General features: G+C 51.5%; 1 protein-coding gene across 1 annotated transcript in view; it reads right to left on the bottom strand.

Annotated features, from left to right (window-relative positions):
• The window catches only part of PLXNA2 (plexin A2), a 219,296-nt gene that overhangs the window by 191,112 nt on the left and 12,250 nt on the right, over positions 1–15,934 (bottom strand). Inside the window, exon 2 of the mRNA XM_082613496.1 lies at positions 1,191–2,458. Coding sequence (XP_082469622.1) covers positions 1,191–2,378 — 1,188 coding nt within the window. The 5' untranslated portion in view covers positions 2,379–2,458. The remainder of the gene's footprint in view (positions 1–1,190; positions 2,459–15,934) is intronic.

Genomic DNA, 15,934 nt, shown 5'->3' with positions numbered 1-15,934 from the left:
TTACTCCTGAAGCCAGGATGTAGCGCAGATAGAATTTGAACTCTGAATCCCAAACTCTTAGGTACTATATTACACTGCCAGCTATTTTTTCTTTCACTCTTTCTCCCATTAGATTATGAGATATCTGAAAGCTGTGATCATGACTTTTTATGTTTACATCCCCAGCTGGGCACTTGGGAGATCTTCAATACCTTCTTGTTAAGTGGATGGCTGGAGGGAGGGATGAATGGATGGATAGAGGGATGGGTAGATGGATGGAGTGATGGATGGATGGATGAATGGGTGGATCATGGTAACCACCTAGACGGCAGCATCTTGACACTCTGACAGGACAGTGCTTGCCACTGACTTTCTTGTCTCTGCCATCCTCAGGCCTGGACCCCAAGCTCCCTTTCTTCTCCTTTTTCCCCTCTGCCCAATTCTTTTTCCCCAGTTTTCAAATTATCAGTCAAGCTCAACTCCCTTCTCTCTCTCCTCCAGCTTACATATCTACCTGCCTACTTTACCCCTTCACTTGGCTGTACAGTGGCCTACAGGGCCCTGTACGTACAGGATCTGGTGCGTGTTACCTCTGACTGGCTCATCTCCAACCACTCTTTCTGCCACATGCTCGGGTCCAGCTGTAGTGGCCTCCTCGCTCTTCTTCACACACTCCAGGCATGCCCTGCATTCTCTGCAAGAGCTACTCCCTCCCTCTCTCTGGAATGCTTTCCCAGATACCTGCATAGCTTACTTTCCTCATTCTTTGCTCAAATGCTGCTTTCTCAATGAACCAGTCCTCGTGGGTACTGCCTCTCCCCACTTCTGTGCTTTATTCTTCCCTACAGCAGTTGTCACCCTTTGAGAGACTACATGTTTTATATATTGATTTGTCTTGCCTCACGAATGAAAGCTCCATGAGGGCAAGTAACTGTGTTGTATGGTTCACCTCTGAAGCCCGTGGTGCTTACAACAGTGGCTGGTGGTGTAGAGGCCCTTGATTATACGTCGGGAATGACTCCGCGGATCAACAGACATGCCTCAAGTGTCTGGTATCATCAGACTCTGTATTATGGGGACCACCTGGTAACGTGAGCCTGAGCCTGAGCACCTCTCTCATTTCAGGCCGTGGTGGTCTGCGGGCAGGGTGTGCAAAGGGGTGTGCAATGCCAGATGCCGCATCAGGGGTAGAGCAGGTGGGCCCTCCTTACCGCCTTGGTGCACTGCACGTCCTTCCCCAGCAGCCAGTTGAGCTCCAGGTTGCCCTCGCCCTGGTAGCAGGACTGCAAGCGCTCTTTGATCTGCAAGTTGATGGCCCGGATGGGGAAGGCACAGAGGGCGGAGTCATCCGGCGGGTGGTGATACTGCTTCTGCCCTTTGGAGAAGATGGCGAAGAGCACGTCGTCCTGGCTGCTGATGTTGAAGGCCTGGGCCAGCGAGTCCCCGGGCTTGGCGAGGTAAGCAGCCTGCAGGAGGCGATATTCCACCCCGGCCCGCGTGCAGCCGAAGGGCAGGGACACGTAGGAGTGGAACTTGGGGTCGTCTTTGCAGAGCCTCACGATGCGCGAGGTGTAGAAGAGGTCTCCGGCCGAGTTGATGGCCACGCCCTCGGGGGTCTCAGGCTGGACGGTGAGGAAGTAGACGAAGCCCCCGCTGGCGAAGCCGTAGATGTAGAAGATGTCAAAGTGGGCGACCAGGGCCAGGGTGTCAGAAGGGATCTTGATGAGTGAGGAGACGAAGTCGCTGTGGAGCTCGTAGTCGAGCATGGCGGAGGACTCGGGGTCGCGGGGCAGCTTGCGGCTGGACAGGGTGGGAAAATAGTCCTGCTTGCCGTCCACAGCGGTGCCGATGAAGAGCTTGCCATCCTCGCCCTCGGAGCGCACGATCACCCCGTACATCGTCCCCGTCTTGTTGACGCTGGACAGGTAGTGCTCCTTCTTGTGGGACGGCTCCACCAGGATGAAGAGGTCGTCCAGCCGCAGCAGCTTGCAGACCCCCTGGTACAGGCTACCGCAGGCCAGCAGCCGGTTCTCGGAGTAGTCGATGATGAGCAGCTTGTTGACGTTGTTGGTGAGCGTGAGCACCTCGCTGCAGGGCTGAACGATGAGCGGCGGGTAGCAGGACTTGTTGTCCTCCTCCGGCCCCGTCTTGTGAGCCACCTGGATGGTCAGGTTGCCCGTCAGCTTGTACACGCGGTTGATGGCCCCCACGTACACTGCCCCCGTCCCGCGGTGCACCGTCAAATGGTTGAAGGTCCAGTCCCGGTTCTCGGAGTGGAAGGTGCTGAACTGGGGCATGCCGGCCGCCGGGGGTGCCAGCAGCACGCAGACGGCGGAGAGCAGGACCACAGGCCAGCCGTCCACCTCTGCAGCCCGCGGCCAGGGCCTCCTCTGTTCCATTCTGAGCCGGGCGGGGACCAGGAGACAGAGCCTCTGAGCACTCGCGTACTCCGCCTTCCTGGCTCGGCCCTTACATGGTTCTGGAAAACACAAGGCAGAGGGGTCAGATGGAAAATAAATCCCTGGAGGAGTGAACTGGGCTGCTTGACCCAGGTCCCAGTGCCGACTAGCTCTGTGAGCCTCTTTCTTCTGTATTTCAGTTTTTTTCTATTTTTAACATACTTTCTCCCTCTTCGGGATGTTCAGGGAATCCTATTATCTATTTTGGTCTCCAGCCTTGACGATGTAAAATGCATTTTTTTAATAACTTTACAAAGCATCTCTATTTCTGTCCTCTCAGACATCGTTTTTATCTCTCAGAGAGGTTAAACGGCTGAGTTCACCCAGCCAGTTGATCCTGGTGTCAGAACTAAAGCCAGACTTCCCCACCCAGTCGCTGGGTCTGTCTTCCTGCTCTCTCCCAGTCCAGTGGAAATCTCTCCTGTCTTGTGAAAGCTGGTTAGCAAGGCCCTCTCCCAGGCTCTCCCAGGCAGCTATTCCGAGTCTGATACCACAAAAAAATTCCTTTTTATTTCAGACTTCCAGCCCCTCGCACTGCTGGCTTCCTTACTCTTTCATGCTCTGTCCCCTGTAGGGAAGGAGGGGAGCTGGTCATCCTGAATCACAGTGCCTCTCGCTGCCCCTCGGCCTCGTCCTCTCTAGAAAGGAGAATCCCTGATCATTAGCGGTTAAAACTTGTTCGGAGTGTGAGGTGGGACTGGGATCCCCACAGGTGCTGTTCAGGAGCCTGCAGAGCCCCAGGGAGAAGGGCGGACAACCCCCCCACCCCTCCTCCTTGGGACAGGAGGGCATCCGCCACTGCCTCCCCAGTAAGTGGGGTGCCAGGTCCTGGGGAACTTGCTTCCACTTCTGCTTCTCTGAGGGTGGAGCACGGGGGGAGTTGGCCTCCTTACTCACGGGGACTGGCTGGCTGAGTCCAGTCTCAGCCACCTGGGCAAGGGTTCCGGGTTTGGGAGATGTGGAGAGGAGCAAAGGGAGGCAAGTTGAAGGTCAGGCTCATTGTAGCCACTGCTGGGGCCTTGTGGTTGTTTAAGGCTCCGTGTGGCCGACCTCAGGCTGCCTGCCCCAGCCTCATCAGTCCCCTGCCCCGACTTCCTTCCTCCCTCTCTGCCCTCCCAAGCCCCAGGCTCCAGGGCTTTTCCTCCTTATTCCAAGGAAGCTGCCCAGAGGGGCAAGGTGGTGTTCCTGCGACAGCTTCTCTAGACTCTTAGGCAGAGGGTAGAGAGTGGAGCCTGTCCCATCACTCTGCCAGTGCTGCTCCTGACTTCTATGCAGACGGAGGGACAGCGGTGGCAGTGGCGGCAGCAGGGGGCAGCAGGCTGTCTAGCAGAGAGATCTTTCCTGCAGCTGGATGGAGGGTCTGACAACTCCCTCGGACAAGTCCAGATAGAACTCTGGGCGATGAGGCAGCAGGAGTGGAAACACTCAAGCCGAGGATTAAGAATGAGCTCCAAGGGGGCCTAGGAGAGTCCTGTGTCCCTTCGCCCCCAACCTGGCTAGACTGGGTTGGAATTAAAACAGATGCCATCTGCAGGATCCACATGGCTTTGGCTCTGTGTCTTTAGAAACTCCCTCGTCCTCCTCAACTGTGCCTCCCATGCCTGACAGCCACCATGGTGCCAGAGGGAGGCCCCACCTGACGGCTCTCCTCCAACCAGGCTCCACCGGGGTGTGGTTCTGGTGTGGCTCGTCAGGCCCCGGGCTTCCTTGGAAAGAGGGAGGCGACAGCGGCATGAGGCCCAGGCTGACCTCAGCGACTCTGACCCAGCCCTTCCGGCCCCACGTGCTCACCGGCAAAGCCTCCCGGCAGACAGAGCTTTCGGTTTGAAAATCGGAGGTTATTTTTAGCTATGTCCTGGGGCCAGTAGCAGGACGTGAATTCCTCAAGAGGAGCTGTGGAAAGGAAATAACAGAATCCTCACATTCTCCAGCTGGACAGGGAACGGCAGGAGGCCGGGCTGTACGTGCCCCTGTCTCTGGGTAGGAGAGCTCCTTTGCCTACAGGTGGAGGGCTGTGTGTCCCCGAGGAGCCGTGAGGATTATAATCATCACCATGATGCGCTTGGGCTGTGCCTTTTAGACAGTGCTCTGTGAGACACGCTGGCATCGAGTCTGTGGGCAGTGCACCCCGCCTCCCCCAGAACGTACATGTACATACATGCTTAGCCCATGGGTGGAGGGAAAAGGTCCCAGTAGAAGAGGTGACACCAAAGGACACGATTGTGAGGTTAAGATCAACTATCTCACCTCCCTGCCCGATATCCTCCAGAGACACAGTTTGAATAAACAGTGAGTGGCTTTTGTTCTTAGGCAGAATTGGGGAAGAAATTTGGGGCCCTTGGGCAAGTCCAGTCTCATCCCCCTTTTCTGGTAGGATGGGATAATTACAGCACCAACCCCTCGAGTTGTCATCAGAGTAAATGAGATAACACGGGGAAACCTCTTAGCATGGGAGCTGGCACTCAGTGAATGCTTAACTTACGGAGTTATTATTATCACTGAAGCCTCCCCAGGAGACTGCACTTCAGGAATCCCGCCAGACCTCCTGACTTCTCTTTTTGCTCGTATTCTTCCTTTCCATGGGAATGAACACTGTGGGCAGACCTTTGATCCCCTCCCTGGCCCAGTGAAGGGGCACAAACTGGGAAGCATGAGTCAGAGGAAGGGGGATAGATCCAAGGTGATCGTCTCTAGCACGCTACTGCACAAGTCCCAACACAGCCTCTCTGCAGCCTGCAGGGAGCCCGGCGGAGGTCCAGGATCCTGAGAGTTGAAGTATGAATGGCAAATTTGGCCTGGTGGCTAGAAGGCATGGAGTCATGGGGCAGGAGGAAGAGTGAGGGACTCGGGGAGCCCCGGATTCAAATCCTTCCTGTGTCACCCATGAGTTGTATAGCTTTAGACCGGTCTAGCATCAACCTGAGCCTATTTCTTGATCTTAAAATAAAGGATGTTTGAATTAACCAGCTCTTAAGATTTCTTCATTCAGACAAAATGATACCTTGAGACTTTGCCTGCTTCAGCTTCTAGAGTCTATGACTGCAATGGCAGCTGAGGTTCTTTTGTCCTACTGGGTAAGGCCGGTTAAGTTCAGAGTTCTCAACAGACCAATAATTGGGCTGTTTTCCTCTCACCCCTCCATCAGCATCTACCCCGGGACAGACTGCTCCTGGTGACCAGCCACGCAGATTCATTCCGTGACACTCAAAGATCACCCACTTGGGAGCAGTAGGCACTAGTGCATCAGGGTCAAGAGGAGACATGGTCTCTTGCAGTGCAGGGGTGGCAGGGGAGGCTTGCATTCCGCCTTGGAATTCACAAAGACAACTGACTTCAACAGCGAGTTGACAGCCCCTGTCTTTCCATGCCAAGGCTGATGCTATCACGTAGCTCTTCCAAAGCAGGGCCCAGCTGGCAAGGATCAAGCCTCCTGTCTGAATTTAGAGTAAGGGGGAAGGGCACCCACCTCTGTACCTCTGACGAGAGGCCATGTGGTGTAATGGTTAGACTCATGAACTCTGAACTTAGATGCTTGGATTCAGAGGCAATAATAGCCGTGTAAACTTGGTCAAGGTACTTGGCCATTCTCTGATGCTATCTCACTATTTATATATAATGAGATTAGCACTAGCATCTACCTCATAGGATTATTATGATGAAGTCATTTAATACATATAAAGCACTTAGAACAATGCCTGGCCTGTTATAAGTGTTCAAGATACATTAGCCTTTATTAGTAATAATTTATTTCTCAATACTCCCAGCTCTTGATCTCCATCCATTCCATGGTCGGTCTTAGAATGACTTTGGTAGAAGCCAGTGAACACATACCTATGACTTTGTAGACCTAGCATTTCCTCCTAACCCCAATTTGCTGCTAGTGTCAACCTCAGGGGTTTTCTCAACGATGCCTCCTTCCTGTCCCTTCTCCTCTCTCCGTCTAGTTCATGAAGTCACTGTGTCACATGCATTCTCAAGAGCCAAACTTGCCAAGTGGCTGTCCTCCTACCAGTTTCCCTCTCCCCCACCCCAAGTCTCAAACCAGGACGTGCTGCCCCGGGATGCTTGCCCTATCAGCGAAGCACGCAAAGCATTCCTGATGCCAAGGAGAGGCCACGCTTTCCTCTTTGGGAAGCAAGTTTCACTAAATATTTTATTTGGAGGGCCTGGTGACACCATCTCCCCGATCAGGATTCAGGGGGCAGGTGTTGGTGACAGCTCGTGAAGGCATCTAATACCTTCCTGATCAGCTGCTGCAGGCATCAGGGGCAGAGCAGGGAAGAAACGACAATTAGGCATTTCCAGCTCTGCTCAGTGCGGGAGTCTTTCCTTCCTGTGACCCGCTCTGTTGCCTTTCTTAGGAGATCTGGGGGGAATATGCCTCTACGCTTACTTGGCCTCCCTTATTGCAAATGGAAGGAGGAGGAGGTAGGAAGAGGAGTGAGGATCAGGATACAATTTTGCTAAACTGAGTAAAAGTTCATGATGGGAGAGCTCCCACTCTTGGACCCATCTGTAGCTCTTCCATCATCAGTATCCTCCATCATTCTATCATCACTGTCACCATCATTATCACCACCACCTGCACTGTCGTCACCAGCACCATCTTGCCTGTGACAGTTTTCATAACAGTAAAACATGCCTATTAATACAACTGCACCTACTAGGTGGCTCACATAGCCAGGATCCATATGGTAAGTATGAGAATGAAGGCTGTGTACCATTTACAATAGCCAAGACATGGAAGCAACCCAAGTGTCCATCAACAGATGAATGGATAAAGAAGATGTGGTACATATATACAATGGAATATTACTCAGCCATAAAGAAGAATGAAATATTGCCACTTGCAGCAATGTGGGTGGACCTAGGGAATATCACACTAAGTGAAGTAAGTCAGACAGAGAAAGACAAATAGTACATGATATCACTTATATGTGGAATCTAAAAAATAAATCAATCCATATACAAAACAGAAACATACAGACATAGAAAACATATTTATGGTTACTAAAGGGAAAAGGGAGGGGAAGAAGGACAAATTAGGAGTATGGGATTAACAGATACACACTACTAATATATATAAAATAGGATTTACTGTAAAACACAGGGGACAATATTCAATATCTTGTAATAACCTATAATGGAAAGGAATCTGGAAAAGTGTATATATATATATATATATATATATATATATATATATATATATATATATATAACTGAATCTCTTTGCTGTACACCTGAAACTAACACAATATTGTAAATCAACTATACTTCAGTAAAACAAACAAACAAAAAATGAGGGCTGTGAAGTCAGAGGAGTTACTGCCTGTTCCTGGGCTTCACCTCAACCTCTTCCCTCTCCCAGGGCAGGGAAAGGTCCATCTTCTCCCCCAGCTCTCCCTTCTAATTAGTGGCACCTTTAAAGCAGGAATTCAAGGCCAGCGCTGAAGCAGACTGCAAAATTACTCCAGTCCACTTCTTTTTTTTTTTAAATGAAGAAACTGAGGCCCAAGGAAAGAAAACAGATTGTCCAAGGTGACCCAACATGACTCGGGGACAAGCTTCCATCAGAACCTAGACCTTGTGACCAAAGGTCCATTGCTTCCTCTGCTGTAGGCGAAAGAGTCCAGGGAGTCAGTTATGTTCTGCTGCCCTGTTTTGGGGAAAGAAGGTGCCTTTTGATCGTGGCGGCCCCCTGATGGGCAGAAGTGAGCCTGGCACTGGGCCTGGACAGGGAGGTGGTGTGCAGGGCAGACTCAAGGATGCACAGATTAAGGGGCAGGGGAGTGAAAGGGACACCAGAATGGCTCCCTTCTGTGTTGGGGGGATGACCTCCTCCAGGCCAGGCAGGTCCAGGCAGTTGTCACACACAAGAATGGCACCTATACTGTGACTTGGGGGCTAAGATGTCCTGTACCATATGCCTTTGGGTTGTAGACAACCCCATAGACAGGTGAGATGTTATCCAAGCACAGGCAGCTTCTTTTTCTCAAAGACTTAGAAATGAAGCAGAAGGGACTAGAGTGAGATATCCAGGGGGACATCCTATCTAGAGAGGATCCCCGGGGCATCCTGCCAAGGAGATTATGGAATTTTCTGACACTGAATTTTCCTTACAGCTGTTGAGGAATATATTTACTGAGAGGCAGGGGATTGGTCCCAATGACCCAAGGAGGCTGCCTTTGGTATAGGATGTCTGTGAGGATAAAATGTCTAAATGCACAGTGCTGGGGCCTCGGCTCATCCCCTGTGGATGGAACGATCTTGAAGGACCCGTCCTAGTGTCATTTCTGGGGTTGTACATGCAAACATTCCAAGTGTCACTCTGTCGAACAGCGACCTCAGAGGTAGTCCAGGCACGTTGGGTAGCACAAGGTGAGTGCCAGGGCAAGCGCAGAGACCGCGGGTAACACCGACAGCTGGAAGGCCTCAATTAGAGTGAAAGGAGTTATCTGGTATTTAAATAATTATTAGATGGAAGGAGTAATCATGGGTTTGAGCTGATTTTTTCCCCCACTGTCACCCTGATGGCGTCTATAATATATTATTCAAATGCCCATGATGCTCACTGAGAAGAGACCACAAGAGAGGGGGGAGATTGGGAGAGAGAAGTGGTGGTGGGGAGAGAGGGGCTGGGAGAGAGACTCATTTAATCTCCATGTGACAGGGCTGCAGGAGGTACGATTAGTCTTTTTCTTATTTCAGCTGTCACTCAGGCACAGACACCAAGATTGTTATTAGCGTATTTTATGCTCGCGATTTAAAGGGAAAAGGGGAGGGTGGGTGGGCAGAGGGAGAATTTCCTACAGAAAATAACGGGACCAAAGGAACAATTTAGATGTCACTGCTATCCCAGCTGCGTGTGTTTCATTAATCGAATGTCATTTTTTTCCCCAGACTCCGTGCTGTTATGTGAAGCTAAGTGGCTATACCTCGCCCCAGAGCGAGAGAGAAGGGAGGTGAGGGGCGACAGAGGAAAACGGGCCTCTGCCTACATGGCCTCTTGGCATCTTTTCTGAGAAAGTGAAATAGACGATACGATGCTCCCCACCCCTCCCGCATCCCCCCACGGTATGTCCAGGCAACTTTTGGTAACAACATCTATACAGTCACTTCCCTCACTATGAGAAGGGAGATCCCCTGCTTGTCCTTCCATGCAATTTTTTTCCCACAGGTGGGTAAATCAGATCCAATCTCCAATAACCAAGGACTAAGTGAAGGGAATTTGGGGAGGCCCTAACATGGATCAGAAGTAAGGGAAGAACCCATATTCCAGGCGGTGAGAGGGCTGCTGACCGAGCCACTGTGTGTGGCTTTCTGCTCAGGCAGACGGTGGGAGCAAGGCCCTTGCATCCACGTGAGTGCATGACAGAGATGGGGTCTCTGCATCTCAGATGGCACGGTGGGCAAGGCAGGGGGCAGGGGAAGTCAGAGGTTGGGTCCTGGCACGAAAGGCAGGATCACAGGTGTACCCCTGCTCTCATGCACCCTCCAAATTCATATGTTGAAGTCTTAAGCCTCGCAACCTCAGAGCATGGCTGTATTTGGAGACAGGGTCTTTATAGAGGTAATTAAATTAATATGAGATAATTAGGGTGGGCCCTAATCCAAATGTACCAGTGTCTTTATAAAAAGGGGACATTTGGACACAGAGACAGATAGGTATGGAGGGAAGATGTGTGAAGAGACACAAGGAGAAGACGGCCATCTGCAAGCCAAGGAGAGAGGCCTGGGACAGACCCTTCCCTCACAACCAGAAGGAACCACACCTGGACTTCTGGCCTCCAGACTGTGAGGCAATTAACTCCTGGTGTTTAAGCCACCCAGTTGGTGGTACTTAGTAACAGCAGCCCTAGCAAACTAATGTAGTTGGGAGGAGTGATGCATTCCATCATCTTGGCTTGGGAATTGTTCCTTGAAAGAAACGGGTGTTTGTGGCGAGGGGTTGGGTAGAAGCCATCACACAGCCAACAGACTTCGAGATGTAGATCTCTCGACATCTCTGTGAGAACCGAAAGCAGCAAAACATGCTTCTCCTTTCACCCAGCTAAACACAGTGGCCCCGAGAATGCACTTGTTCTGCCTCTCTCAGCTCTGGCCCTGGTGGGATCAGAGCTGGCATTTGCCAGCCTCTCACCTCTCGTGCTTGGCCTGCAGAGAGTTCCTATCCATTTTGCCTCCCTGCCCCCTCCTCCTCCTGCCCAGAAGAGTCCATGTATCACCTGCCAGACCCCAAGGACATCGGGGATATTTTGTGACTCCCAGGGAGCCATCGCCCTCCATTCCCACCCCAGCTCCTTCCCTGGCCTGTCCAGGGACCACTGCCTCTTCACATCAGGGAGGGTTTTCCGGTGGCTTTTTTTCCCGCAGGTCTCCCAGTGGGCTCTGCTCAAGCCCTGGAAACCACACCAGCTCTCCCAGGGCCTTAGCAAAACATCCAGTGTTTGTCCTCTCCTCTCACAGGCTATAAAAGTTTGGAGTTGTCTCCCTGAATTATGAAGGGTTCCAAAGACAGGCGCTTATTTGAAGGGTTGCAGAGGGGAGGGGCTGGGCTCCTTTCTGGGGTGCTGGCTGGGTTGGCTTGGCCGAGTCAAAACAAGATTCATTACCCTGGGGCCGGGAGCAGGGAGATACACCGCCTGACCCTGCAGACCTGCCCCATATGTCACGGGCCTGTCAGAAATCTCCCAGAATTCCCTTTATTATCTAAAGGTCGCCACCCGGGCAGCGCGGAGAGGGCCCATGGTATAAACTAAACTACAAGAGCAATCAATTTCAAGCAGCTGCCGGCCCGCCACCCCTCCCCCCTCCTCCTTCCGTGGGCTCTGCCCTCTTCAACCCCCTCTAGGGGATGGTGCAGCCCGGCCTTGCCATGACTACCTTACCCCTGGGGCAGAAAGAATTTCTGCGACTTAGCAGGGCTCTGAGGCTCCAAGCTGTGGGCACTGGGGGCGCACCTGCCCTCTGCACTATGGGGCCCCTAGAAAGGTCACCCCACTGGTCCCCTGACTCTAGCCAGACCATACGCATACCATCCTCGTGATGGGGTTGCTCTGCTGGTAGGCATTATAGGATTAAAGGACAGGAAGGGGAGTTTTCAGGCTCCTTCCAAAGTCTGGCAAAGGAATAAAAGTGGGGATCTAGCTTTGCTAAATCAAGTCCAAATTTATGTTAGAAGGCCTCATACCAGAAGGGTCATGAATAGCATAATGATAGCCATTTCCATTTGTGTGCCATGACAAAAATAATAAAGAGGAGCAGCTCTCATTATTATTAATTATTAACCACCTGCTCTATGGCACACTGCTAGATTCTTTGCATATGCAACGGGTAATTTTGTGATTATTCCGCAAGATGGGTATTATTCTCCCCATTTCACAGATGAAAAAATGGAATCTCAGGGAGGTTGAGTAACTAGCAGCATTCTGCTAGGAAGCAGAACTTTCTGACACCCATGCTTTCCCCACTCTTCCACAATCACCTAGATATTTAGAATTTATTTTTCAACAAAACCCTCTTGTCCCTGATCTGGGAAGAGTCATGAGAACGTTAAGTAAGACTTGGCAAGTACTTTACTTTAAAGGTCAAGACTTGAGGCTCCCATTTTATTTTGGTAAAGAAGCAGGGCTGAGGGTGGAGGTGGCCAGGGCTGAGTTATCCATTACAAGGTGGAGTCCATGGGTGTTTTGTGGCAAGAGGTTTGCTGGCTGGCAGTCACCTTTCAGGGAAATTCCACATGATCTTTCCGAGGAGCCTGGAAGTATCTCTCCTGCCTTCTCACCCATGCTTACTGTGCAAGGAAGAGCTAAGGACTCTGAGATAGAAATGGGGCAGGAGAGCAAGAAACAGGGTAGAAAGTACCCAACTAAGGGGTTAAATAAATTACAGTTACTCCAAATAACGGCATATTATGCTGTCATTAACTGCAATGTTTTCAAAGAATAGTGACACGGCTCCAATTCTCACCAGTAGGCTCCAATTCTCACCAGAAAAAGAGAGGGGGGGAGTAAAAAAAAGAAAGCCCTAGACATTTATCCCAGCTCTCAGGCTGTGGAATGGCCCTAAATGCCACTTACTTTCCAGGAAGCTGCCCTATCTTTCTCCTCTTGAAGAAGAATTTTAACGGCCCCCAGGAGTCCCCAGGTGAGAGCACTTCCTGTTTCTCTTGCAGATCCTCATGCTTTCTGCCCCATGGCAGCCACTGAAAGGCTCTAGGGACAAGGGGCACTCCCCATTGCTGCTGCCTTGTCCTTGCATCAGGGAAAGCAGCCATTAGCGCCAGATCAAGGTGCATTTTTTAACGCTGTCTGTTTCCAGAAGCTGGGATTCCCCAAAGTTCAAGAGTGGTCCTCTTTACCAGCAAGCCTGGTGCTGAAAATGTGCATGTAAGACAGTCACAGTCACCATCCAGGTCTTCCACTGTGATGGACCCCAGTGAAGGCCATTGGCAGCTAAGATTCAGCCACAGATTTCCTGCAAGGTGTGCCTTGTACTGCTTCATTTCTTGTGTGTCAGAGGACTAACTTTGACTAACTTTGCCAGGCATAGGGCCAAAGTATGGTATCCACCTAGAAAACACCTTCCTTGGCTCCCTGGTGTTGCCCAGACAGACTCAGGACTGCCAAGTGCCCAAGTTCAAGTCCTCCCAAGCTGGCTCTTCTGTCTTTCTCTGGCCTCCCTTCCTACTTCTTCCCGGGTGACTCCACTCCTAACAAACTGGTTCATTTGCCAAGTCCCCGAAACACCTCACACAGTTTTATCTCTGTGGTCCCCTCTCCCTGGAATGCCCATCTCCACTTTCTTCTTTGCCTGTCTAAACCCTGTCCATTCTTCAAAACCTCAGGAAGCCTCTAAGCCCTCCCTGTCCCCAACCCCTGTCTTTCCTCCAAAGTCAAAAATTGCTGTTTCCAGCACACATTGCATGGGAGCGTAGGCTCTTTTTTCATGTGACTATCCTATCTTCCCATTGCAGTAGAGGCTCTTTGAGGGCATCTTTGGCATCCTGTACAGGGGTAGCATGATGCCTTTTACTCAGTACTGCACTCGGTCTGAATCATGGAGAGCAGGGGAGAGGGAAGGGGGGATGCTCATATGTTTTTCTCACCTGCTAGGCTGCTCTAAGCCATGGCTGAACTAATACACTTGGCTCAATGATTTGTCATAACTGATCGTTGGGAGGTGGTGAAGGGAGTGAACCATTTGGGAAGGATCCTGGCTGTTGTTCTTCACCTTGAGCCCACTGGGCGAAGAGCAAATGTCATTGGCTAGGTGGATAAGGTGGGGAGAAGGATGGAGAAGAGTGGGAAGATGCCAGCTCTCCTTTGAAGAATGCCCCATGCAGACAGGGTTGGTGCAGGAAATGTCTTGGCAAGAAGCCGTGAAGCATACACTATCATCGATCACATGAAAAGCACGTAATCATAAATGGTCAACTGACAACATAAAGTGATCAAGAGCAGAGTGGGTGGGGTGAGATCCCTCCAGGAAGGTTTCGGAGCAGGGCTGTCCTATGAGGAGGTCAAACTCACCGTGACACATGTTGCCGGGCAGCGGATGCAGAGGAAAGGCTATGGGCTTTGGAGGTAGACCTGGGCCCAAGTCTTGCTCTACCAGTTACTAGTTCCCTGACCTTGAACATGTTATTTAACCTTTCGGAGTCTTAGTTTCCTCAACTGTAAAAGGCCACCACACAGGGTTGTGGTGAGAATCGATGAGAAAAGAGATGTGAAAGTGTTTTGTAAACTCCACAGTTTTGAATAAACACCAGTTACTCTTATTTCTGTTTTTGGAGAAACACTGTACAAGGGCATCATCTCCTTGGCAACAGTGTCTGCCCTGGATGGTGGCGACAACAAGTGAGGCTCTGTTTCAGCCAGGTGACGGGGTGGTTCTTGTGCATGGAGCTTGGGGACCCAGCTCCCAGCTCCCCAGACTCAGGCTTCTGGGGAGAAACTGGGTACTACTGGTCCCGAGCAGCCATTCCTCCAGTCCCCGGGGCCCCATGCTACCCAGGGCACACCCCCTCCTCTCAGGGCCCTGAGAGTGCTTTAAGGCCACTTCTGCCACTCTGGGTGATTTATCCAGGTGCCCCTGGCAGGAAAGAGGAAGGAAAGGAGAAGAGAGAAAAGCTGGCCCATAGGGCGAGGAGACGCTGAGAACTGTTCGTACGGGCTGAGCTCCACATTTTGGGGGGCTCTTCGTCTGGGTTTGGTCAGCACGTCAGATGAAATTCCTTTCCGGTATCTTCCTTGCCTCTCCTTCTTTCTGGGGCTTTTCTTTTTTTTTAATTAATTAATTAATTTTTTGGTTGCGTTAGGTCTTCATTGCTGCACGTGGGCTTTCTCTAGTTGCGGTGAGCGGGGGCTACTCTTCGTTGTGGTGCGCGGGCTTCTCATTGTGGTGGCTTCTCTTGTTGTGGAGCACGGGCTCTAAGCGCGTGGGCTTCAGTAGTTGTGGCACATGGGCTCAGTAGTTGTGGCTCATGGGCTCTAGAGCGCAGGCTCAGTAGCTGTGGTGCACGGGCTTAGTTGCTCTGTGGCACGTGGGATCTTCCCAGACCAGGGATTGAACCCGTGTTCCCTGCACTGGCAGGCAGATTCTTAACCACTACACCACCACGGAAGTCTCTTTCTGGGGCTTTTCAGAATCAATAGCCTGCCTTCGAATAAAAAGTTGTAACTCCTTTTTATGAGGAAGCTTCTTAAGCAGGCTGTGTCCCCACCCTGTACCTTCCCACCTTCAGTTTCTATTATTTTTCTCTCTTTGTCTGAGACTCTGAGCTTTTGCAGAAAAGATCCTGAGCTGTCAAGCAGCCTCTCTTAAGTAACAGGCGCATTCACACTCGCACACACTCAACGGAGCAAGGGAACTGCGGGTGGCGCTTGTTAAAAGAGACACGTGGAGACTTTGGGGAGGCTGGCACTCTGGGCAGAGGTGTGTCCACTTATGGGGCTTGTCTGTGCCAAAATGCACGTGCATCAGCCTGAAGGACCCTTAGCACCTGGGTGAGCAGGGAGGCAAGAAAAGACTTTTCAGGCCCTTGCGGCTTTACTGGGGGAGAAGCGGAGGGCACAATTATCGGGGAGGCTGACCCCAGGAGAAGAATGTGCTGGTGGGGGAGAGGGGGAGACGCAGGCCGAGGGGGAGCGTGTGGCCACCTGGGTAGGAGATGAGAGACTTTTCGAGTGAGGATCTGGCCCCCGATGATGAATGGGGTGTGAGAGAGGAGCCTGGAAAAGGGTAAACAGCCAGGAGGGAAGCAGGAGGCTGGGAGGCGGGAGGAGAAAGAATGTTGAGGTCAAAGAGCAAAGAAAATGCTCCTGGAGTGATTGATTCAAGATCCAACTTGCTGCCCAGCCTGGCGGGAGCACAAGTGCTCAGGGACATGCTTGGCCCGGCCTCCCCTCCCGTGGCTCCACCCAGGTACGAGCAAGTCTGCTTCCCCCAGACCCCTGTCACGCCCTCTGGGAAGTCTTTTTGATGTTTTGTCCTGA

Source organism: Mesoplodon mirus (genome assembly GCF_964341445.2).
Source record: "Mesoplodon mirus genome assembly, chromosome: 3".
Classification (NCBI taxonomy): domain Eukaryota; kingdom Metazoa; phylum Chordata; class Mammalia; order Artiodactyla; family Ziphiidae; genus Mesoplodon; species Mesoplodon mirus.
This window is presented reverse-complemented; position numbering and strand designations above follow the sequence as displayed.